A 26,254-nucleotide genomic window follows, 5' to 3' on the forward strand; every position below is an offset into this window, starting at 1 on the left:
TTCTTAAATTTTTGTGTTCTTGATCCCCGTGACATCCAAAAACATGATCAGAGGATGCCATAGGAATGTAGAGCACAAAATTTTAAAAATGAATCATTTTTTACCATTGAATTTTAATTTTAATTTGAGAATTTGTTGTCCATTTTCAAAACATTGGATCTAGACCAAAAAAGTTTTTTTTTTCTTCTTTTAACCATGAAATCTAGAGAGTTGTTGATGCAAGGCAATGATCAATCTTCCAATTGATTAGTTAATTCTCAAAATAATACTTAATAGTAGCATCTTAAGTTATGGTCACGGAATTATGGTACAAGTTTACCCTTTCTTTAGATCAATCCACTCCACGGCCACTATGTACCCTTATGTTATGATCTCTGCATCAGTTGGTATTGGCATGGCAATCAATATGGTACCATGAAATCTTACGAAGTTTGTCTAGCCAATCTCATTTTTTAAAACCTCATCATGATCATGTATGGGAGGCAACGACACGGACTACTTGAAGATGTCCACATAGAGGAAACATACATAGAAAATTTGTGCTAAATATAGAAAATGCATTAGAATGCATTTTGGAGACCCCCACATTCCTATCGGTCTACGACTCCACTTGTATTGCAGTACATCCCGACTTAACAAAAATATCCACCACATCTTCGTCGCATGGCTTCAATAATACAGGTGGGTCAATAGGAATGCGGGGCCAAAATCCGGCCCCAATGGCACCTCCTAGCAAGGACTGTCAATGGGCTGGGCTTAGGCCCTAAATGAATCGATTTAGACATCATTACTAGGCCTATATAATTATTGGGTTGGGCAGGCTAAGCCCAATTAATATTTAGGTTGGTCTCCAACTTCGGCGTTGGGTATGTCAGGAAACTCGGCCTGGTTCGATAACATATATTTATTATAGGTCAAGAAATTTGTAGGTCAATCTGACCCATCCCATAGATAAGCTCGAACACTTGCAAGTCGGAGTGCCTTCGACAGAGATGATCTTTCATTCTTCCTGACCCAGCAGGCTGGCATTTTGAGGCCTCGCATAATCACTTAAAGGCACACCCCAAATCTGACATGGCCGGGTCCTATGTAACACCCAATTTTTTTTTTTTTTTGGTAGCTCTTGTCTTACAGACCACAAAACATCACAATGAAAAAGAAAAATATCATCTCAATCCTCTTGTACTCATGGTATAGTAATTAGTCGATGAAAACAAGTTTTGAACAAGTCATTGTATAACACACAAACAAACTTTAACCAACTTAGCGAGTTGGCACTTTCCGATTATTTTCACTAGTCTCTAATGAAAAAACCGATCCACCAACCTCAGCTAATCAATTAGTTATTGCTAATGAATGAAGAAAAATAAGTATATATCTAATAAGAGTTACAAAAATGTTTCCCAATTTTTTGAAACAAAATTTGTAACAAACACACCATATAAAGCCATCATAGATAGAATTGTTACTAGACATACTAACATGTTATATCCCCAACCTTAGATCCAAAGCAAGGCTTGAAGATGAAGTAGAAGAGTCCCCATCAGTTTCTGTAGAGGGGGGCAAGTTCAAATCCAATACACAACCCTCCTTTCTTGTGGAAGGGTTCAACACTTGTTGTGATGGTTCCTCCCCTTTCTCCCAATGACACCTCATATGCCCTCCAAGTGCTTGACCACTAGAGAAAACCCTCAAACATATGTTGCATCTGTGCCCTAAAACCATATCCATATGATCCTCCTCCTCACCTCCATTGTGGCCATCATCATTCTTTGTAATTGCAAAACAACCCTTAATATTCTTGTGACTCGCCCTATGCCCCCCTAACGCCTGGCGTGACCCGAACACCTTCTTACAACTCGAACATTCAAATCGATAATTCAATTCTGATGGACCAATTCCATCCACATTTTCCGCTGCCCAAGATGACTCCGCGATGTAGTCACTAGAACCCAACATGCCTCGGTCAATTGTAAAATATGGTGTATCCGGTGGGCTTAAACCATTAGCTAGCATTATTAAACTCGCCGCAGCCTCGTGATCCTCCTCGGTGAATATTTCTTCATGTCCTTGTCTGGGGTTTCGTTGAAATTGTGCAGGGGGGTTTATCCCGCGCCATTGACGCTCCGGGTGGCACCGCATATGCCCAAATAAGGCCTTCCATGACCAAAATTTCTTACCACACTCGCTACATGGGCGAGTTATCTTTGGCGCATTAGGTCCCGGTTTCTTTCCAGAATTTTTTGGCTTCAAGAAGTCATTCGAATGCTTCGATTCCCCAATTCTATTAAGTTTCGATCTTTTCTTCCTGTGGTTTTCATGGGATCCTCCCACACTAATCTCTCCTGTGATCTGAGGCCTAAACCCTTCAAAGATCTCTTGCTTAGAAGACGAACTAGGAGATTCTGTGCTAGTGTTCATCAATTAGGGGTATTGGCAAACAAGAAGAAGAAAAAAAAAAGCTTAACAATGCCAATTAGGCCTCTTGTGTAGTTTCGGAGCGGTTACTCTGTCAGGAAACTTTGAATTTGGCAGTTATTTTCAGTTATGAATCTTTATCTTGAAACCAAACTATCGTGATATTTTCGAGATAAATTAAACCATCAATAGTTCCCCTTATATGGCCATAGTCCCAAATTTATGCTGATTGAACAATCCTAACCACACGATGTGTATCAATGAGTGGACAATTTGGTCATTTTTTTAATCCAACGGTAGATGATGCGGGAAGCATAAAGGTATAGTAACAAACTGTGCTATGGAATCAAAGGCGGGAAATTAACGGTTAAATTCAAGGTTATCTTTTCAAATTTTAAATTAAACGTAGCTGATCGAGTGGAGTGGAATGTCAAATATACCCTCTTGACAACTTACACTCAGCTGTTTCTGCTGGTGATGAGGAGACGTGTACTCATAAGATTTAGATCACATGCTCAATTTTGCAATATGAAACGTGGCAGTTGTAACTTAATTACTTAATTCATGGAGAGCAGATGTCTGTACGAGTCAAATAGAAAGAAACAAAGAGAATTTCTAAGAGAAACATTTTCCTACCAAACTAAGTAAAGATTTGAGCCTTACTAAGCGTCATTTTGTTCAAATGAATTACCACCTCACACCACAGCCTTTTAGCCTTTTAAGGTTGTTTCAAAAAGACTCAAATCAAAAGGAAAAAAAAATATTTTTTTTTTTAACTTGATCCAAGATTTTAAAAATGGAGGACTACCGAATTGAAATTCAACATTTTTTATCATGTTTTTGGTTGCCACAAGTTTAGCCCAAGGGCCCTTAGTGATGGTGAAATCCTTACTTAATAAGGCTAATCGGACTCTATTTTTATTACACATTCCAGTAAGTTAGGAAAATAAGAACGACCCCCCTCGACCAAATTTGTCGATTTCTTTAGCAGAGTGAAAGACACGTTTATGCACGATAATGGGCTAGGTTAGATCTGGAATGAGATCTACCAAATTTCAGTCCATATTTAAGACCACCTCAACCTTATTTGATTTAACTAATGAGAATAGTAACATAGAAAACAAAAATGTGAATTTTCATAGATGTTTGACCTTCCTCTAATGAAAGATGGATGGCTCTCTTCTCCAATTCAACTGCACAATTGCTAATTCCAACCAAAGATAACAATCAATGCACAAATAGAATCCAGAATTGGAACCGTTAATTTCGGAATAAGAACTGGAACTATAAAAGAATCTCTCTTAAACTGATTTTAGTTATTAATTTTTATCAATTCCTATCGATGGATCAGGTTCCAAGAGCCCCAACTCCATTTGATTCCAATAAAAAATGACTCAGAACCATCCTATTGATTCTGATTATACGGATAGTCATTGATAACCCTAGAGATCATGACATGCTACAAACAAGAGAGATGGCCATTGATAATCCTAGAAATCATGATATGCTATCAAAGAGGGGCTTAATAATTAAAGATTAGAATACAGCCAACCACTAGCATGTGGTCTGGTTCTAGTAGAGAGGCTAGGTAATCTCTTCGACTCCTAACGAAATCGTAAATATTAAGGACCATATAATGTCTTAAACCTAAGGGTATTAATGTCTGAGGATTTGGAGTACCAAGTCTACTAGCCCTATGAAAACAGATTCCAAGATCGGAATCATCCGTACATCTGTGTCACTGGTACGGCAGCCTTTTCTTCTCGTAGTCCAAATAACAACTTGATCAAGCAGTGATATAGTCATCCAAGAAGCAAGTTGATATTATTGATGCATACAAGCTGGACAGACAAAGTAAAATTGATAAGTCGGGGGGTCACATACTCTATTATTGTAAACTCCCCTCTGTAAATAGATGCGGGATTCCCTAAACATGGGTAATACGGGTTTTTTTTTTTCTTTTTTTTATTATTATTGGGGTAGGGGTTATTGGTTACCAAATGAAATTTTGTTAAAGGGATTTGAACCTATGAGGTGAGAACAACACTCCACATGTCTTACCACTTAGCTAAGTTGGCAGTTCGACAGACTTCTTCTCTTAGACACATTGACCACAAGGACAGACCAAGGTATTATCAAAAGGCTGAACCGAACCGTTTCAAAGCTCATGCTACTAGGATAAATTCTAACCATTCAACCCACGGAGCTCTTTCATTAAACTGATACATTTCTGATGGACCAAAACCAGTTACGCCAACAAGGAAAAACTGCAACTCCAAGTCGTCGTCGGGTTCAACTGTTCAAAATTTTAGGCCATCTGACCACAAACTAAACTCTCACACAATTCTGAAAATCCTACGCAGTTTCTGGTGAACTCTTTTTTCTTTGGAAGGTAAAGATAAAGTTTCTGATAAACACTCTGGAAAACCGTCTATCTAGAATTCCTTCTCGTTATAATAATTCAACCTCATAACTTCTACATACATCACAGAAGATGCCTACGAGAACCATTTTCCAGAAAACTAAAAAGGTAAAAAATGAAAGCATTGCCATAAACACGCAAGTACTAATAAATCTGCTGATCAATGCACGAGACCAACCTTAGAAGTTTGTATGTACAAAATGGTTCCATAATTCATAGCCAATATAAACAAGCCTGCAGCTCTTAATACCACAGTGTATACTTATTTATCTCCAAATGGAATCCGAACATTCCCACTTTTCTTGCTGTCTTAAGACATTGGCCCAAACTGACTAATCTTACAGGCCCATATGTGCAGCAGACTAAATATAGAAATATAAGATGTATACTTGGGGGGGGGGGGGAAAAAACGGAATCTCACTGACCAGGGTTGCCCAAGAGTCGTTCCACGGCTGCATGGACATTCCCCGCAGTGGCACTCAGAGCACGGATATTCTCTTGGGTATCAAAGAAACCCATTTCTTGAAGCTGTGAAAGCTGAGTTGCATAAAGTTGTTCAGGTGGCACTACAAAAACGAAGAAAAAGAAACCATTAGCGCACAATATTGACGTCTGAGTTGAGCTAAGAATGAAGTATGGGTATTTATGGAAAAGCAAATGGGAGAATAGTAACCATTGGATGTGTTTGGAACAGTTGGACTGCCAGCCCCGAGTCCACCGAACAAGTTCATCAACGACTCCAACCCCATATTGTTCAGTGCTCCTGAAATTGATAAGAGCATTAACAGGCATTACAAGAACCTCAGCAAGGGGAAAGACAAGAAATAAACAGAAGGGGAAAAAACAGGAATGGAGAACTCCACCTTCCATGTATTGCACATTTAAGGGGTATTACCACAGTTGACTTTTGCTTGTTATGTAAGAAGAGTGGTGAATCTGTTAATTATATGCTACATTCATTTTTGTATGGGAAGTTTGAACGTATTTCCTACCCCTACTCTACATTCTTTGGTGTTTCCCAAATCGTGTCCTCTACGATCCAGAGTTGGTAAATTGTCACCTTTACTCGCAGAGAAAGAAATTTATGGTCATTGACCCTCTTAGCTGTGTTGGGGTATCTCTGAAATGAAATTAATAATACAAATTTCCAAGAGTTTCTAATTAGCATCATAAATTTGAGTGGTTTTTTTAGTACAAGATCTTTAAGGAGTTCGATGGTTTTCTTATGCAAAGTTCTTATGTTTAGGCATGTCTTCTTCTCAACCTCATTCTCTTTTTAGTTATAAATTGTTACAAAGTGACACTGACTAAAAAGAACTATATAGCACCCAAAAATAAACCAGATCGCTTGGTCCTAACCACATGGTAAATGGAACTCATTTCTCTGATGGGTTAGTCATATTCATATTGACAGTTTAAAAGCAATGAAATAAATATACCAGGACAATTTTTTTGTGGAGGATCCCCTACGTGAGATCAATGCATACATGGATTGTCTGGATTGATTCATGCATACACCAGTTATTCACAGAACATAAGTTTGAGTATCATAAAATCCCATTAATTCTTTTCTTAAATTGTTGTCAATCTGTCCGTTCAAATGTCATAGCTCCAATTTTGTGTAGTTTGGCCCTTTGTCAAATATCTTCGTAAGGCCACACATGGATAATGCATCTGGGCCTTCCCAATTCGAAACAATGGCAGAATCCATTAATTCCAAAATAAGAAAGCAAACAGTGAACACAAAATAAATTTGAATATGAAAATCAACTTAAATACCTGCTCCACCATCAGTCTGAGCCGGTTCCCTGCAAGAGAACATCATCACACCATAAGCTAGCCATGGCAACAAGAGTCAATCATGATAACTGGTAAATGCAATAAATTTGACTAAAGGATATTTAAGCCACGAGTGACAAACAAAGGACTATAATCACATTTTTGACAGTAGAAAAAAAAGTGACGGAAAATACAAACAAACATTTTTTTTGTAAGTGTAAAAATTATGATAATGAAAGGAGAATACAAGAAAGGAGGCTGAGGTAGCCCCCAAGCAGAAAAACAAAAACAAAAAAAGCAAAGCACTAACAAAAACATAAAGAAGAAACTACGCATCACAAAAAGAATCATATCTAAACACAAAATCCTTGAAAGAACGGAGGAAGGCCGACTGCAATCGGCCACGACCATATGTAAGATGGGAAAGGGTCTAAAACTTGTCGATGGGTTAGCTTTGTTTAAGGGGGGTTTTATCTACCTTTTTCTTTGTTTTCTTGGGTTGGTCCCCTCGAACCCCCTTTTCGTTTTCTTATTTAATAAAATTATATTTATCAATGAAAAAATGATAATTAACTAGTAGATCAAAAAGTAAGAGACATGTTAGGACTTACTGGGTAGATTGTCGCCGACCAAGGGATAGAAGTGATTGCTGTAAAGTCAAAATTTGCTGCAGATATGATAAAAAGAAAAATCAATGTACACAGAAGTGAAAGCATCTAGTAAGTTGCAAGTCACCATAATAATGAAAACAAAACATAATATCCAACTCGCTCAAAAACCAACCAATCTCACAACCATGATAACTGAACTTTGTGAACACTGTTCACCTGATAAGAGTCTATTATTTTGACGAGGCTCAAATACTATAACAGAAAGATCAATGGTGTTTCAAACTGAAACAATTTAACACGACTTCTTGCAAGCCACCGCATCATTGCTCATTAAAAATAATTGCACACTGCTCTCTTAAAGTAATGCTACCTGCATTGTCTCAGGAGAAGTCAACTGGCGAAGAAACTCTGGGTTCTGCATCATTTCTCTTAATTGGGAATTGGAATCAAGCATGCTACGCAGTTGGGGATTGAGACCAAGAATCTACCAAGCAAGAAATGATATTACAAGATGAGAAAAAGTTCCATTCTTAAAGAGAGAACACCCATTAGTATAACATATATTGCCTGGTTCATGTACTGAGGGTTCGAGAGGAGACTTTGCATCATCTGTGACACAGCCGGATTTTGCATGAACTGATTCAACGTAGAGGGATCCTGCATGCCACCAAACATTCGTCCCATCTCTGGGACTCCAAGCCCCCCTAAACCACCAATACCAGGCCCCCTTGCATCGCCAGTTGAAGTTGACCTTGTTGTGGTGTTTGTCTGCGCATCTCCTGCAGCTGCACTCAAATTTTTAATAATAAAAAAAGTTCTTTAAAAAACAAATACGAACACATAAAGTTCCACTTCATGGAGCTGTTTCTAGGGTTTTATTTTATTTTGATGAATGCCATTTCTAGGAATTAACAAAGACTTCAGAATAGTTTAGGGTACAAATGCGATAAGACGCTCAAGTAGTGTTTTGGTCTAATCAGGAATAAAGACTTTACTAAGGCAAAAAACAATAGATTAATCTCTTTAGGTAATTGTGTTTTTTTGCATCACTACGGTTGGTCATTGTTGAAGATTAGGAGGGTATGGAAAGAGTGTTAAGTGACATGTTCGCCTCACTGACTCAGATGTATATTTCATGAAGTGACTCCTAACATCTTATCAAATTCTGGATCCACTGCCCAAAAAGTATACGGCTAGAGTTCCCTATTCATTATGAAACTCCTCCCTCTTTTGAACATCATTTCAGTTGGTATTTTCAAAAGTCAAATACCATGTGACTTTTTTTTTTTTTTTTGATAAGTCATGTGACTTTAATGATATTCAGGATTCACTAGGCAAAATATGGACGGCTAGAGATTAATAGGGTAATAGGCATCCCCTCCCACCGGAGGGAAATCCGTTTCCTCTCTTTCTAGTATTAGCTCCCCTACTAATAAAAAAAAAGTATTAGCTCCCCTAATTAAGATTTTATCTTGTACAATTACCTGTCATTCAAAAAATACAAATAAATTTATCAACAAAAAAGAGAAAATAAATAAAAAAAGAACAAGGCACAGAAGCTCACATCAGAACACAAAAATCTGTTGATAAAGAAGGGGGGATGCTTAACAGACTCCCCATTCAATTTACACATACAACAATAATCCACCAAAAACGGACAATCTGCTGATAAAGAATGATATCTTACCAATACCACTGTTCCATGGGTTGGGTAGAGGATTAGTATTTGGTGCTGGCGACCCAGAAGTTGTTTCAGAATTGGCTGTCGAAGGGTTAGTTGATCGATCTCTGGTCTGGCCCCCACCTTGGTTCCCCAAAAGGGCAGCAAATGGGTTTGAACCCAAATCATTTCCACCATCTCCACCCATTGTTGTTGCATTCAGAAATGGCTCCTGAACAGTTTCATACATGCGCCTGAGCATGTTGAATCCTTCGGGAGAAGATTCAATATTACTCATTGCCCTGTCAGTGTTCCGCATCATCTCACGCATTAGCTCAGGGTTTCTTGCTGCTTCTAACGTCTGTCTGAGAGTACTGGGATCATTAAGTATATGAGCGAGGTCAGGATTCCGATCAATGATCTCGCGCATTTGAGGATTGCCCATAATCATGTTACGCATTAGATCAGGATTATTCATTAGGTTCTGAATGACAGGCATGTTCATTATTTCCCTCATCATGTTTGGGTTCTGAGTTAGCTGTTGTTGGACCTGTTCAAACTCTGGAAATCCATCTCCAAACAAACCAGGAACTCCACTGCCACCAAGACCATTGACACCAAGTCCAGGAAATAGGGAAGCTCCAAGACCACCACCTCCCACAAAGCCCCCACCTTCATTGGAAGCAACACTCCTCGTGACACCTGGACTGGTGTTTGTACCTCCAACATTGGCTGCACCAGCATTGTTGGTAGGTGCAGCTGGTAAACCACGAACCATGTGAACTGTGTGATCTGCCTGCAAACCTATCAACAAATAAAAGAAAAGGAAGGTCAGCTGCTGACTGCTGTGGGTGAAACTCCTCTGATTTCACTAGTTTCTTAAGCTAGGTAGATTATAAGAAGACATGAATTACTTATCAAGAAGAGACACAAATTCCCAATTCACACTCATGCAATTCATATGCAGAACTATTAGTATGAATGCATGTTTCCATAGATGGATGCACAAGTACAGAAGCATAAAATGCACGACATCCAAAACAGAACCCTATTATTAATTTATTCCCTTTTATTTTAATTTAGGATAACTATGAATAAGAATGAATGCTTGGAGTCTTCATCCAGTATACAAGGTCTTTCCATACCATCGAGGCACAAATAATTGTACTGTTATGACTAGAACAATAGATGCCAATAATCCCATTATCAAAACAATAAATAACAAATCTAGAAAGGGTGCAGGTCAACCAGGATGGAGACTGGACAACTCTACAGGCAAATGAAGAACAAAAAGAGAAAAAGATTAATCTGTACCAATGTTGTCAAAACGCGTAACCAGTAATGTGCAATGTATGTGAATCACACATCACATATGCAGAGACAACTCAAAAATAAATTTAGAGAGAAAGAGAGAGAATGGAAAGAAAATAGGAAAAACATGAAATTATAACAACCACCCTAGAAAAATATTTTTATAAACTTCTATTTCCAAATTCATCGCAATTTATTATATTTGCATATTTAACAACTATGTAAGAATGCATAAACTCAAAATTTTGAAGAAGAAGAAGAAATCTTTATTAATTTAACAGTATAAACATGAAAAATTATTTATAGATTTTTAGGTTTTAAAGAAAAATTCATTTATAAAAGTTTTGGGTTTGAGGAAGATAGCATCGGTAGTTGGAGAGGCGAGGTTCATTTATTATTTAACAGCAGGGCTAAAGTAATGTTTAAGAATAAACTAAAGGCCCTAAAGGCATAGATTAAAAAGTAGAATAAGGAAGTATTTGAGAGAGTGAATTTTTTAAGCTAAAATTTATTTTAGAAAAAAAATCTCTAAAAGATTGAGGAAGAGGGCATGGTTCTGTCAGTGGAATAAAAGGAAATAAGAGGATGGGGATTAATCTCAAGATGGAAGATCATAAACATGCTAAGTTGGAGGAGATTAGTTGGATACAAAAGTCAAAAGTTGAGAAAAGAGATAACAGCGCTTTGTATTTCCATTGTATCGCAAATCCTTAAAGAAGAGTTAACGACATTTCCATATTGAAGATCGGTGAGAAAGTTTTTGAGTAGGACAGAAGAATCGAAAAAAGTATGGCGGACATCTACTCCAAGCTTTATTAGAAAATCTACTCTTACAAAACATGTTTGAAGGGGCTCTGCTTTGATAGCTTGAGCCCCAATTCGAGAGGTTGGGTTGAAAATCATTTTGAGGAAGAGGATTTTTTTTTTTTTTTTTTTTGGTAGGCATTAAATTTTATTAGAATGGGGGGAAATATTGAAATCAATTAAGGAACTTGAGGGCGATAAGCCGCATGTCTGGATAGATTCTCCTGAGCCTTCTCCAAAGCCAGCTGGGACATGCCTGATGCCACATTTCAGACCTATTAGCATGTGAGCAAAGATAGCTTGCCAATAAATGCATTAATTCTAGTGAACAAACGAGTAGGCTGAGTATGGTTTGTAATGTTGAGATATGGAGAAAGCACACGATCATGTGAATTGAAGTTTATTCAATTATTTGCTTGGGAGAATGGGGTTGGATCAATAAATGTATTGTCTACATCATGCTCAATTTTGACTAATGGATTTCTACAGGATATTATTTCAGGAGCAGCGGACCACTTATCTCCCTTCCTTTTTACAGTATTGTTAGAAGCTTTGAGCAGGATGATCATCATAGCTGTATTTATGGGTATTAGTTAACAAGAATGAAACCAACTAATACCATATATAATTTCATATATTTGTTGCAATGATTTCCAAAATTGGCCCCTTTACTATTAAACACACATGCAAAAAAAGCACCAAACCTATTAAATGAACATAAAATAAAATAAAAAATATTTAGAGCGGAAATTATTTTCTAAAAAATTATTTGGTAAACATCGTGCTGAATTCACATGTTAAACACATGCCGACACTCTTTGACATATAGATCTAAATTATTTAAAAGTTTTAACTCAAGTTAACACGCACCAATACCATATGCCTACTACAACCAGTATGCATATACACACAAGTGTGTAAGCGTGTGTCAAATGCACAAAAAAAAAAAAAAAAAAATCAAATTCCATAAAATGACTTTCTAACAAGGACACTAAAATTTCTATAGACATATTTGTCAAACACCGAAGAACCCATGACCAGGGGTGGAGCCAAGATTTTCTTGTAGTGGGGGCAAACTATGTTTAGTTGTCTAGTTGAAGAACTTGAAGATGAATGGTTTTAGGGAGAAATTCAGAGGTTTTTGGTTAGAAGTTAAAGAAAAGGATATTTGGGTCATTTCCAATTAGTATATGAGAAGGCCCGGTCAAGAGGCAATGTCATCAACAAAAAATTGAATAGAGGGGGGGGGACAAAAATTGGAGGGAGGTGAGGGTGTGGGGGCAAATGGGGAAAGAAGTGAGGGAGTGTGGACAAATGGGGCATGTAATTAGTTGAAAATATAGGGTGTCTCAAAGTTCTGTGGGAGCAATTGCCCCCACCAGCTCCTTACTAGCTCCGCCCCTGCCCATGACTCAAATTGATGCTCTTTTCGAGTAAATCTTATTATATTTAAACATTTTTATTTTAGCTGAAGTGCAACTAATAGCATATCTGTGCAATACATATCTAGTTTTCAAAAGTGTTATAATACTTTACAAATTGACCCCTTTAGTTAACAACACTCGTGTAAGAAACAAATAAAAACATCAAGGGCCTCCTTGGTACACCTGCAAATCATTGTAAAATATCGAAATTGCAACAAAAAAAAAAAAAATGGGAGTTTGTTGTTTGCGGACACTTGGTTGCAGCACTGTAAAGTTTGCCCGCATGTCAATCATCATAAAGTTATGCAAAAAACCAAGAAAATGGCATATTTTTTCGTGGCAAAAAAGCCCAGTAAAAAGTCGTGATATTCTATTAGAAAAATTGGTGAGTAGCCAAGAAAATGTGTAAATTTTGTACAGACATATTAAATAAATTCCGTAAAAATATTAAAAACAGAAATCTTAACAGAATTGGTGAGTGGTTGAGAAAATTTGAGCAACCATTTTCCAACCAAAAGTATTGCACATAAATTAACGAATTGGGATGTGTGGTAACAAATGTTACAATTAATTTTTTTTTGTCCACCCGCAAAGCTAATTTTGAATAAATTTCATAAAAATATTAGAACAGAAATCTGAACAGAATTGGTGAGTGGTTGAGAAAATTTGTGCCACCATTTTCCAACCAAAAATATTGCACATAAATTAACAAATTGGGATGTGTAGTAACAAATGTTATAATTAAGTTTTTTTTTTTTTTCACCCGCAAAGCTAATTTTGAATCCATGCATTGAACTCATCATGGAATGAGATTTCTAGAAAGATTCATTGAACATCTCCAAATATATGTGGCTCAACCTTGCGGGGGCTAAGCCATGATTGAACGTGTTAAACTAAGCAGAACATAAGGGCGCACATCGTCTTGTTAGCAAATGAATCGATTGTACTAGATATTTACTTCCCTTGCACAGATCCTATTCCAAATCTGCCAGTCGCATTGATACCCCCACCCCCACCCCCACTGAATAAACTTTTTTGAAAGTTACTTATGTAGTATGATGGTTTTACATTACATTATCGACTGTTTTAACAACTGTGCGCAATAAATTGCATGCGATGGAATACAAATAATACATAAGTCCATTTGTAAGTGGCTAGGTCTCATGTCTAGTAAAGTTGTATTTTTGCATTAAAAAAAGTTTCCTTGGTAAAGCAAAGCAAAGCACTATAAAACATCATAGTTGCAAAATTTTGCATTTTAAGACATACCAATTACCAACTACCAAGCATGGCCTAAATAGGGGGGCTTTAAAAACAAGATATCCAACAAGGACATTTGATTTTCTATAAAAAAAAAAATTGTCTACGAACACCGTGTTGAGCTCAGAAGTAACGCACATGCAGAACTCATTTCCAAATAAATATTATCTCATATGAAAACTTTGATTTGAAGTACTGTGTAATACAATATCACTGCATACTAAAAACGAATTAATGTGCTCTAGAAAAATAACTCACTATGAAAAATAAACCGTTCAAGTGCCAGATTAGAATGTGTGAAGCTTAGTGTTTCTTAAACTTCAAGACAATGCATGAAAGTATCAAATGTGTCCATCTCTATGGCATGTGCAGAAAAATAGATTGTCAGCATCAAAGCCTCCCGAAACTTTGATTCTATTAGAACGAATCAATTTCCTCCATTCAATTATATTTTATGTTAATTCAATGTATTCATACCGCTCTCACTGCCACAATCTGCATCTTTATGGACAATAATGCTCTAAATAATAAGTGAAAAATGCTCATCAGATCACAATTATACTAAGTAAAACTTGAAATACAAATAGAGATATTTTCATGAGTTTTCCCCTAATAAACCAGCAGGAAATATTGTTATAGACCTCAATCATAAGATCAGCGTTGACATCCACAAATCAACTGGAACGAAGGAAAACTTGGGATTAATCCACAGATCAAAAATCACAAACAGGGATCAGAAATCCGACAAAAAAGTCCAACCCTTGTAAATCAACCATCCGAAATTAATATTAGCTGGGATGACGTACCGTAGCTTTCTAGGGTTTGATCGTCCTTCAAGATCCGACCTTTATAAATTAATCGCTGTTGTTCGGTAGGAACATCGCAATTCTGCGCCAGAAGAACTTTAAATATTCCAACAGTAGATTCAAGGCTAGTCTGTACGGAGAACTTCGCACCATTGGAGCAACGGATGTGCACAGTGATTGCATCACCAGCTATGGCGGAATCGCTCACATCTCCATGATCGCCATCGGCTCCCATTACGTCCTCCCCCACGATGGGAGGTAGATCTCCAGAAGAATGCGAAGAAAAAGATGGAGAGATCAAACAGAAACCCTAACCCTAGAAGAAGAGACGAACACCAGACCTAAGATTGATGATCGATGGAGCAGAGATGAAAAAGAGGGAAATTGGGGCAGATGGAAGAAATTGGCGGTGTGGGGACGAGCGCTTTTAAGTGAGATAATAATATGCGAGATGCGTTCGTTTTCTTCGGTAATTGAGAGGGAGAGATGCCTGAAGTCCTTAACACGGAGGAAACGGGGAAGGCTAACCAATTACGGACTCAAATTTTTTTTTCACTCGATTATACTCGGTTAACGTGGCATGGGTTACATAGCCATAGATCTTTTTCCTTGTGTATCCCGAAGAAAATGATCTAGATTCCATGCCCTTACCACGTCAGCCGAGTACAGACGGAAAATCAGTACTCAGCGGGGAAACATTGGTCTTTGGCTTTTCTTTAGCTAATTTGAGAGAGTCCATATCTTCTCAAATTAATACGCCTTGACTTCATTCTACTATGGGAGATTAATGAAAATGACTTAAAGGGCCTCAACCTGATGTCGAGATTCTTTCTCGTGAACCTAAAAGCAAAGTAGGATTTTTGAAGAATTTGAGAAATTATCATGGAGGGATTGAGATGAAGTTGAAAGGTTGCAACTTGGTGTTCTATACAAGTCTTGAACTAAGAATGGAACCAATTTGATCGATTCACCATTTTCTTAAACTCAAATCAAATCATTGCAACTTGTTCCAAACCAAACCAAATAAGCCCAAAGTTATCGGTTTGATTCGGTTCTCAATTTTATTCAGAGTAGGTTGCACTCCTATAAGTTGAACATGATGGTTGAATAATTCAATTATCCAATTAAGTCATTTATTTTTAGACTCTTTGAGAATTTCAACGTAACAGTTTGAAAATACATGGATATCTCAAATATCCACCAAAACCCGAAGGGTTTCTAAACTCCATATCATCTAGGGCTTAAATGGGTCAAGTCCAGGTCAAATATGGGTATATTCATATCCAAATTTTTACCTGGACCCGTCTTCGAATCTGACTCGAATTATATTACATAAAACCATATCAAAACCATCTTATTTGTTGCTGGACTTGCATCCGAACTCGGCTTGACTAAATTACTTGATTTGGATTGAATTTTTTTCATCCATTCAACCTCTTAATTTTTTTGTGCTATAGTTATTTTCTAATTGCTATAATATTCTATTCTAATGTTATAATTCTTTTATTTTATAAGAATTTATATTATACTAAAATAATTAAAGAAATATATCCTAAAAAAATTAAAAATAAATAAAAATAAAAACAATCTTCCAGGTAATATATCTTTGGGATCTAGGGACAGATTGGAATTCAACTTGAGTCAAAAGGGACATCAACCCATGTCCAACCCATTTATTTATTCAAATGTACTCTAAGGAACTAAGTTAAACTTGGATTTCAGATAAAATTTGATTGATATGATGCCTTAATATTGTCCTTCTTTTTTTATGCTTATGTTAATGCACTCAAGTTTTTTGAAAAATGGGACATTTATCTTTGACTTCAGTCTTCCACAAAAGACTAATAAAAAGGCACAAACACCCACATATTCAATGTTTTGTAAAAATTATTGTTCTTACCATAAAATAAATTGTAAATCTCAACAATAATTAAATAAAAACTCACATTTAACTTAGAGTCAAGTTCATCACTTTTTTACTTAGTGTCGAACTCACCACTTAGTGTCAATTTCACCACTTTTTATTTAATTATTGTTGAGTTTGACAATATTTTCATAAGGAAAAAAAAGAATCTGTCAAACTCAACAATAATTAAATGGTGATTTAGACAATAAAAAGTGGTGGACTCGATGTTGTAAATATGAATCGGATTTTTTATTTTTCCAATTTCGATACTAGGTAAACCTCCCCAAAACACCCAAAATGCATATAATCGTAGTTTTATCGTAAATAAATAAAAAATTCGAATATCAATTTTATTCTTCATTTATATATATATATAATATATATATATATATATATAATATATATATATATATATAATATATATATATATATCATTGAAAAAAAAATGCATCTTAAATGTTTAAAATTAAGAGAATATCATTTTTCATTCGTCATTCATGATCAAAGATCGTTAAAAATGATCGCAATCATCGTTGGGCAACCTAACTATGTGAAGAGGACGAGAAAATGACAGTTTAGGTATTTCAAAGACCTTATACATGTGAAATGAGATCCTGAAGTGTTAATTAAAGACAAATTTTTACTAAATAAACTAATAAGAGACAACCCAAAATTTAGGGGTATTTAGAAGAAAAAAAAAAAAATCCCCTCTTCCAAGGTCGTTTTAAGCAATTTTCCCTACAAAATTTATTGGTGTGGCAACCACACGGATATTATTTAGGTTCTCGCGGTCATATGATAACCTGAACTATCTCATCATCGGTTTAGGTTGCATTGTGATTTTCAAGGTTTTATTTCGAGACGTATTTGCCCTACATCTCGTCTCCGTCCCGCTCCCGCGTTTCCCAAACTTGTTTTTAAAATAAGAAACCAAAACCCTCGTGGTGCCGCCTTTGCGTGACATCCACAAATGTTCTCATGGCTATCTCTGCCAAAACCAACAATTTCATCTTTCTCTCCATCTCCTCTCGCCTGCGAACCTTAATTTTCGATCTACAGGTAGCTCTCTCTCTCCTATCTGGTTGAGGCATTTCTTCAAATAATAGGTAACCATTCTTTTGGAACCTGTTTTATGTGTACCAGAGGTTGAATCACACATTGGCGGGAGATGCAGAAAAAGCTCGATTTCACGGGGAAATCGTCCCGGATTCCATAAACCAAACAAGTAATTTGAATTTGAAGTTCATATTTAAACAATTTTTTTCTCTCCCTTTCTATAAGACTCATTCGAAAAAAAAAAGCTTGTTTATTAATCTGCACATCGTCTAAAAACATAGAGAAACATTTATTTGTTTCGATAATGAATTTGTAAGATTCTCAAATCATATGGTTACCTGTAATAATGTAGGTGGCCTTGACATTTCAAAATGGAAAGCAGTGGATTCGAGGAAGTTTGGATTAGATAGGTTTATGATTTCTTCCGCCTCATGGAGAGTTTTGAAAATTCTTCAAAACGAAGGTGTGTAAATTCTCAATTATATCAATAGTTATTTATTTTTGTTGCTAGGCAAGCAATGGGTTAGTGGCATGGTTCTAAATCTCATCCGAGATCGAGATGACTTGTCCGAGTTGACAAGTCATCTCAAAGACATGGTTTGTTCTAATTATAAGGCATTTTTTTTTTTAAAATCTCGTACAAGACAACTTGGTCTCGTTCATGGATGAGACGAGACATCAAGACTTCATGGATGAGACGAGACATCAAGACGAGTTTTAAAACCATGTTTAGTGGTTAATGGGCTTAAAGGTGGATTCAACTCTCCTCAAGCCTTTACATACTTTGCTAAGTGGCACCTTTTACTGTATCATCATTTTATTAATTTGTGCCATGAAACATTGGCTTTAGTATGTCGCTAAGTTGCTAAATGCATGGTTTTAAAACTCACCCGAGACCAAGATGTATTACCCGAGTAGTCTCGGTATCGCCCAACAACGAGATAGACGAACAAAGTATTAAGGTTTGGCATCATCTTGGGAGATGAACGATACGTATTAGACAGGATATATGAGATTTTGAGACGAACGAGATCTCCTCTGTTTTCATCTTCAAACCCCATTCTTTTCATTCCCAAATTGATTTTTTATCCTCTTTTCAACCAAGCGAACCAGATAACAAAAGGGTTTGGTAAAAAACTTCATCTTCCTCCTCTAAATCATGTAATTGTAGAGGGTTTGCTTCATCTTCCTCCTCCAAATCAAGTAGTCTCTCTCTTTTTCTCTCATCCATAGAAGTTCTTATTACAGCTCTTATATCTGTTGTTCTCAAGGAAATCAGTTTTTTCTAGATTTTTTAAAAGGTTTAAAACCATTGTCTCATTGGCGAACGAGACGAGACGTGAAAATGAGTTTTAAAACCATGGTTAAATGTCAATCAAGTCGGTCCAATAGCAGATTTGTGACATGCTTGGAAAATATTGTTTGCTTCATTTATTCATTTATATAATTCGAGGCTTGTGTTTATTCTACCTTTTCTCATTCTCTATGATCGTTTACTTTTTTTTTTTCTAGAGAAAAGCAAAATATTTGAAAATCCTCCTAAAGTAATTATTCTAAGCCAGGGGACATTTTTTTTACATCCGTGCCTTCAATGCGCATTGAAACTCGTCAGCATCATTATCATCTCCATAATCATCGTCTATGCCACATTTTTTCACCTTTGAGAGGCTACAACTTGCACTAAAACATGCTCATATTTTGGTACCTATAAATATTTTGTTTAGTAGACACACCATTATCTTGGGATAAGGCTTTCACGAAGATGATGATGAACCTTATCTAGACCATTGTCTTCATGGAAGTCATTTTTTTATTTTCCTTTCGAGCCTTGAGAGTAACCCTTATCCAGAGCCAATATTCCATGAAGGCATGTGTTTTTAGATATTTGGTTATCCTATTATCGTATTTTGAAAAGTGTATCTTGGTTATCCTATTATCATATTTTGAAATCTTCTATTGGTGATTACGTACACTTCCTTAAGATTACCTAGTAAATTTGTTGGATAAACAATTTGGAAAATCAGCATTCACTATATCATGGAGTTCATGGTAGACAAGTAGTATAATAATGTATGCTTCGGTCATACGAAATTCAATTGTAAACAAGTGTCTGGATTACTTATGTTCCAAATTTGAGGAGTTTTCTTGCTAAGCTATGTATAACACACAGGTTTTGAAGCCTATCTAGTTGGTGGATGTGTGAGGGACTTACTCCTAAAGAAAACGCCAAAAGATTTTGATGTGATTACCACTGCTGAACTTAAACAGGTTTTGATTATAGTTTTAGTTTCTTCCAAGATCCTCCGAGTATTTTCTGAAATGGTTTTAGATACTCAATAGTTTACTTATATCCTTTTTTGCAGATCAAGAAACATTTTCATCGTTGCTTAATTGTCGGAAGGCGCTTTCCTATATGCCTAGTTAATATTAAAGGTTCTGTAGTTGAGGTTTGTTGGGTCTTCTAGTAGTAGTACCAGTTGTTTTTTTCTTTTTTTTCTTTTTCTAATAATTATAATAGATTTCAAAGAATTTTTTTGGTTTTATCCAATGATGATTTGGTTAAAATACCTTCTAATATGATCGTCACTCATCAGGTGTCTAGTTTTGACACGGTTGCCAAGCATGCTGAAAAAAAGGAAACTGTCCTTTTCTCTGACATGCCAACTGGTTGTGATAAAAAAGATTTTGTTCGGTGGAGAAACTGTTTGGATCGGGACTTCACAATTAACAGGCATGCCTTTGATTTGACTTTGTTTTCTTTTCTTTTTTTCCAAAAACATTTGTAGTGGTGGTTGCCCCCATTGTGCAGGATGGGTTTGGTCCTAAAAACGTCATCATGCTATAGACCGGTTTTTCCACTCCCAAGTTCAGTGATTTTATGAAACTAGTCTTTATGAGTTTCTTGGTGATGCCATCTAACACAGGAGATAATATTCATGATTTATTGGAAACAGTTTATTCTACGATCCATTTGTTAATAAAATCTATGACTACGCCAACGGAATGAGAGATTTGAGGTCGTGCAAGGTAATTGTCTATTAATTTTGCTAATAAATATCAGTTTTGGTTTTTAAATTACTTTTATTTTTTCTCTTAATTTTCTCACTTTCACGAGATCCTAGATTTTGACGTTACTTCTATTTCGTTTATGTGATTATGTACTCAGGTGCGAACAGTAATCCCAGCTCAAGCTTCTTTCGAAGATGATTGTGGTTTGTGTTTCCATCTTATGCCATCGGTTCATTTATTTGTTCTTTAGTGCTTCTTGACATTTGGAGTTGGTCACCAAAATAGTACTAAAAAAAAAACCAACTGAGCAATTAATGTACAAACTCTGACTTGCAGCAAGAATTTTGCGTGGTGTACGTATCGCAGCTCGCCTTGGTTTGTCATTTTCTAAGGAAACTGCCACTGCAATACAGAATCTTTCTTCTTCCATAATGGTTTTATCGGAGGTACTCCCTTGGAGTCCCTTTCTTTGGAGGGAGTAATGTCATTTTTAACATTGTAAGAATCTTCTTTCAACTGTTTTCTAAATATTGCCCTTTGTATTATAGCAAAGGTTAATGATGGAACTGAACTTCATGCTCTCTTATGGAGCTGCGGAGTCTTCTCTCCGCTTACTTGGGAGATTCAAACTTCTTGAAATCTTGCTTCCAATCCATGTGAGTGGTTGTTGAGTTCATGCCTTGCCATTTGCACCTCCACTCATGAATCCTGAAAAGTTTAAAAAACATCTCTTTATCGGTGTATTTATTTGGTTGCAGGCGGCACACCTAGCTCAACAGGCTCATAATCAGTCTGCTCAAAGTTCCCTTATGCTGATGGTAAGCTTAGTTGACCGGACAATGATCATGCATGCTTAGTGCTTAGAAAAGAGAGCTGCTATTGACACCCCAACTTTTACTTATTACATCCCAATTAAAATAAAATAAAAATAACTCAATGGTCTAGATTAAGTAAAAGTTGGAGTGTCAATAGAACCTCTCTCTCTCGTTTGGATTTCTATTTGTTAGATTTAGGATTTTATATGAGCTTAATCCTAGTTGTAAACAAGTTGGTTGGATGTGTTATCATGCTTTCTAATGTTGACGTAATAAGTTGAACCAAACCTTTGTAATGTTCAAATGGTGTGTGTTAATCTTTAATTAGGGTGAGATAAATAATTTAAAAAATCGGGGTGTAATCATCCGATTAAAACACAATTACCTAGATAGGCCTGCCCTTCTCCCCTTCAGGGGAGGCCGCCTTGGATTATATGCTTGGCTCAGAATCAGACAAGCCCCAGCCGGCTGCGGCTGGTTCCTGAGCTCAGTTCCAAGTCTTAAAAGATATCATCCAAGGCACCCGAAACTGGAACTGGATCCTAGCTCGAAACCCAGATCCTATCTTTTGGGAAATAACCCCACTCGCTATAAAACAAAGGAGTTCCGAGTTCCAGTTCTTGAGATTCTGAACTCCTAACACGCTAACCCCTAGAAAGAACAATTTCACTGCCAGTATATCGAGGCACCTTTTTCATTCTGTCTGGTCTGTCTATCACCACAAACCTTGTGATCTCACTTACAAGAAGACGCATAGCTAAGAGTCAAGATGTGGTTCATCTGAAGAGCTGGATTTTGAAAGGTGCCAATAGCAGCTCTCTTAAAAAATGATGAACATGCACCAGGAATGAAAGGCTTGATATGTACCTCATATAATCTTGGTTTACAAAAACATCCATTGTCCCTTTGGTTGCCTCTGATGTGTGGAAACATATACTGGTTGTGATCATTTGAGTTCCAATTTTTGTCTTGACTGAAGTTTGTAGTCGTGTCAGTGAACTTTTATTGTTTTGACAACATCATTTCATAGATGCTCTGTTATTAAGTCCTTTTATTTGTCACTGCCTTCTTTTCTCTGAGTCTAGTGTGTGTTGTTTTGCAGAATTTGTTTTCTAGTATGGATAAATTACTTTCCTGTGATCGACCCTCAGATAGTAGTCTGTGGTAAGCCATACTACCTACCATTGTTTTCCATTGAATATTTTCCCTGTGAATTGGCTCTTCTAATATTTCTTTTTGACCAATAAATCATGTTTTGTTTAGGGCCTTAACTTTCGATCAACTCTCTTTGCACCCTCCTTATTATTGATAACTGTCCTATGGCCCAGAAATTCAAAAATTATAGAAATTTTTGCAGCTCATTGCCTTTATGATGCATAAGGATTAGCTCTGATACCAAACTGATGCAGGATTGCAGGGTAGGCTTTTATTGGGTTAAACAATGGTTGAAAGGTGCTGAAATTTAGGGTTGTTGATGGAGTATCACCACCACAATAATAGAGGAACCTCACGTCTTGAAGAAGCTAACACCCGAACAACTAATCTTCATTCAATTTCATAAGAAAAAGAAAAAAGACTAAACCTATTTATAGGGGTGTGTTCCCTGAACAAACCAACTTATTAAACTAGTAAAACACCTGCATCTACTAACCAATGGTGTAATTACTATACATCCGAATAACTCAAAACTTGTGGACTACTCAATTAAAAGTCTTGCCTAACATGACTCTTTAACTACTAAATTCTCACACCAGAATTTATGGTAGTATTCCTAGTTTATTATAAATTACTAGTCCGAAAGCTACTGTAAACAGTAAACCTGGTATTTAAAAAATGGGAGAAGACCTTTTCTTCGAACAACAAAAGCATAAATTAGTAATTGTTGAAACCAATTCAGTCAAGAACTAAAGTTGAACTGGACTAGGTCTGGACTCGACCTTGAAAATTTGAGTTATCCAAACAGTTAAAACAAGATAAACTAAAAGTATTAAATTCTGCAATTATGATAAAGAATGGAAATAATATTTACCAAAAATAGTAATTACATAATTTGTTGGAGTCTCCTGGCACTATTCTGTTTGCTCCTATTCTGGTAGTCGATCAACACAAGGATCCCCATTTTGTACAGTTTCCTTGGGCTCTGGCATGGACTGGACCATGGGCTTAAGGATTTCTAGATTTTATACTTGGTTTGAATATGAGGTCTAGAAGAGCCCAGAAAATTCTGATTTTCAGCCTTAGGTTTATGTGCACAACGCCAGTGCCAAAATATTTGGGTCGTTTGACAAATATTTGTTGTTGTTGTTGAGAAATGTCATAACTTTAAAATTGCATTGACGATTGCTTATTGATCTGAATATTTTAGGATTAAGTGAATTGTTAGGATCATGGAGGTCCACGTGTATTTCTTTCTTCTGGCATCGCAGATTATTGTTAGAGATGTGGTGCTTGTACTTATCATTTACTGTTTTATGTATGAGCAGGGTCGGATTGTTGTCATTTCACCTGGCACTAGTAAATAACCCTCAAGATGCTCTTGTGGTTTGGACTTTCGCCTCTGTTTTGTATCATGGCAAGTGGACGGAAGCTGTGAAATTTGCAAGAGATAAAGCTCGAGTGCACATTCAATTTTTACCCGAAATTTCAGAGGCTTGTTATACTAAGTCAGATGAAACGCTTGCAGAAGATGTTACTCGTTTAGCCTCACTAGTGAAATCTTCTATAGATGCTTTGACCGAGCCACAAAGTCTTCTCAAATCAATGGCTAGATACTCACTTTCCCCATGTTCTGGTTTGGTAAGGACATCTAATTTGGTTGCATCAATTTTGTTAAAAAAATCAAAGTTGGCAGCAGCTCAGGTCCCTCAAGTTGCAGATTGAGTTAATAATGCTAACGTTACATGTGTTGTCCCCTTAGGTTTTCTAGTTAAAATTGTTCTGTTAGATGAATATTACCAAATAAATAGTTAACTTGGGGGGTGTGCTAACTTGGATGATTAGGATAATCTGATTAGTCTGATATTGGCTGGATTCACTTTGGTTGACATATTGAGGGGTATGACTACCGTGAATGTGTGCCACATGTATAGTACAGGCAGTAAGAGTCTATCCTCCGCTTTGTCGTTTTTGTGTTTGCATGGTCTGACTGGAAATATGTGGGTTTCTCAGGTAATTATATCCAAGAAGATGGGCCAGACTGTTGGTAAGCTTTTTAATGTCCTTCTGAGCGATATTGAATTGTACATTAATAAAAGGAAGAGTTTCGAGATCGATTACACATTGCTTGGAAAGGGTAATCAGAATGAGACGAGATTTGTGCTTGGCAAAGTCATCATGGACACAATGAGCGGTGGTGGGATCATCCAAGAACAGCAGCACAAGGAGGAGTGTCATCTACGGCCATCCTATTTGGTACAACGGCAGAAGGCGGTCAAGAAAGAGAGAGAGGAGAGAGATCATATACAACTGTCTTCTCTAGAACAAAAACAGGATGGTGTGCTCAAGAAGAACCATTTGCCAATGTCTGACACTGAGCAATGCCAGCAAGTGTCCATGGATGAGAAACACCACGTTCCATCGTCTAATGTAGACCAACAACGTAAAGCCAATGAAAAGGTTGGACACCGTCCAACCCTGTCTAGTATGTTCATGTAAGTTGCAAAATTGTACCCAGTATTTCCTTGTGTAGTATAATGTAAATTACAAACGGTCCACATGGACCGTGAGCCATCCAAGTAGATCTTCTACATCATAAAATTTACATGATCAGTTGATGGTATCTTGATGTGGAGTTCAAGTTTATAGTCGATGCATACAACACTACACAACACACAAAACTGAAGATGAAAGCTGTTTCTCAATTTGGTTTCAAGTTGCAAGATGTGCTCCGTTAAGTGCTAAGTATAACCATAGAAGTGCGTTTATGCGTTTCTCACTCTTCAAATGCTTAAGATGTGAGTACAGCTGTGTCATCAATGATCGCAAGTCCTTCGGGCATTTTCATTTCGTCCAAGATACAAATTTTGGATCAGAAGATAGTATTAGTGATTAATATCAAGGCAATTTTATAATTTATGGAGGGCTTCAATGTATCCATCCCTTAAGTTTCTTAAATTTAGAATATTATATATTAAGTCACCTTTCATTTCATATCCTCTAAAAGGTTTTATTATAGAGGTTTTAGTGGATTTTTCAAATGCCATAACTTGTAACTAATAAGTTGTTTCAAAATTAAAATAGTAATATTGTTCATATCTTACAATAATAGCCATGGTAAATATTTTCTTGAAATATGATTTATTTTTCGATTATATAATTTATTTTATTTTATAATACACCTACACACTTTTACTTTGTTTGGATTGAGAGAAGTTGAGAGAAGAGAAACCCATTAAGAGAAGAGAAACTCAATTTCTCTCCATCATGTTTGGATTGATAGAAGAAAATTGGGATAGTTTTGGAATCTTAAAATGTTTTAAATGAGATTTAGGGGCAAAATTGGAATTATAAAAATATCTTTTTTTTTTCTTTTCTCTTCTCTCCCCCCAACACAACATTAATGTGGTAGGACCAACAGCCGTGTACAATAATTTATTAAGGTTATTTTGCATGTATATTTACTTTTTTTATGTCAACAAATTATGAATTTTGTGTTATAGTTAACATGACTCGAAAACGACATGAAATTAGTGGGTTTAAGTCAAACCTAATTGGATTTGAGTCATAATAGTGTCGACCCGTCTAACATGTTTATTAAATGGGTCCGGTTTGAGTTAGGGACATTAACCTGCTTAACTTTTTTGACACGTTTACTTATTCTATCATTAACGTGTCAATTTAAATCATGAAACATATGACAATAAAAACACTTTAATAAACGTGTTAGAAGGGGGAGACACATGGCCTCTGGCAACACCATATCTCGTCTTAATCCCTTGGGTGTCTGAGGTCATAGGCCCAATTAGCAAAGAAGA

The 26,254-nt window shown here is 36.4% G+C and overlaps 2 protein-coding genes and 1 pseudogene across 2 annotated transcripts; 1 reads left to right on the plus strand and 2 right to left on the minus strand.

Annotated features, from left to right (window-relative positions):
- Window positions 1–1,365: 1,365 nt before the first annotated feature.
- On the minus strand, window positions 1,366–2,439 carry LOC147408576 (zinc finger protein ZAT3 pseudogene; annotated as a pseudogene).
- Window positions 2,440–4,949: 2,510 nt separating this feature from the next.
- LOC147408577 (ubiquitin domain-containing protein DSK2b-like) lies at window positions 4,950–15,011 on the minus strand. The gene is made up of 8 exons (XM_086419728.1): window positions 14,496–15,011; window positions 8,918–9,694; window positions 7,798–8,015; window positions 7,601–7,714; window positions 7,231–7,286; window positions 6,620–6,648; window positions 5,514–5,603; window positions 4,950–5,406 (listed from the first exon to the last, which is right to left on the minus strand). Exons 1-8 carry the CDS (start codon window positions 14,728–14,730, stop codon window positions 5,258–5,260), a joined length of 1,668 nt encoding a protein of 555 aa, XP_086275854.1. The 5' UTR covers window positions 14,731–15,011; the 3' UTR covers window positions 4,950–5,257.
- A 2,120-nt stretch (window positions 15,012–17,131) lies between these two features.
- LOC147408578 (Polynucleotide adenylyltransferase family protein) lies at window positions 17,132–25,080 on the plus strand. Its single transcript, XM_086419731.1, has 14 exons — window positions 17,132–17,460; window positions 17,545–17,626; window positions 17,810–17,920; window positions 19,628–19,725; window positions 19,821–19,904; window positions 20,052–20,188; window positions 20,412–20,484; window positions 20,624–20,669; window positions 20,803–20,912; window positions 21,015–21,122; window positions 21,225–21,284; window positions 22,384–22,445; window positions 23,765–24,077; window positions 24,450–25,080. The coding sequence occupies exons 1-14, from the start codon at window positions 17,380–17,382 to the stop codon at window positions 24,933–24,935; spliced, it is 1,851 nt and encodes a 616-aa protein (XP_086275857.1). The 5' UTR covers window positions 17,132–17,379; the 3' UTR covers window positions 24,936–25,080.
- The last annotated feature ends 1,174 nt before the right edge of the window (window positions 25,081–26,254 follow it).

Source organism: Akebia trifoliata, chromosome 2 (genome assembly GCF_017979445.1).
Source record: "Akebia trifoliata isolate Shusen 1 chromosome 2, ASM1797944v1, whole genome shotgun sequence".
In the NCBI taxonomy this organism is placed as follows: Eukaryota; Viridiplantae; Streptophyta; class Magnoliopsida; order Ranunculales; family Lardizabalaceae; genus Akebia; species Akebia trifoliata.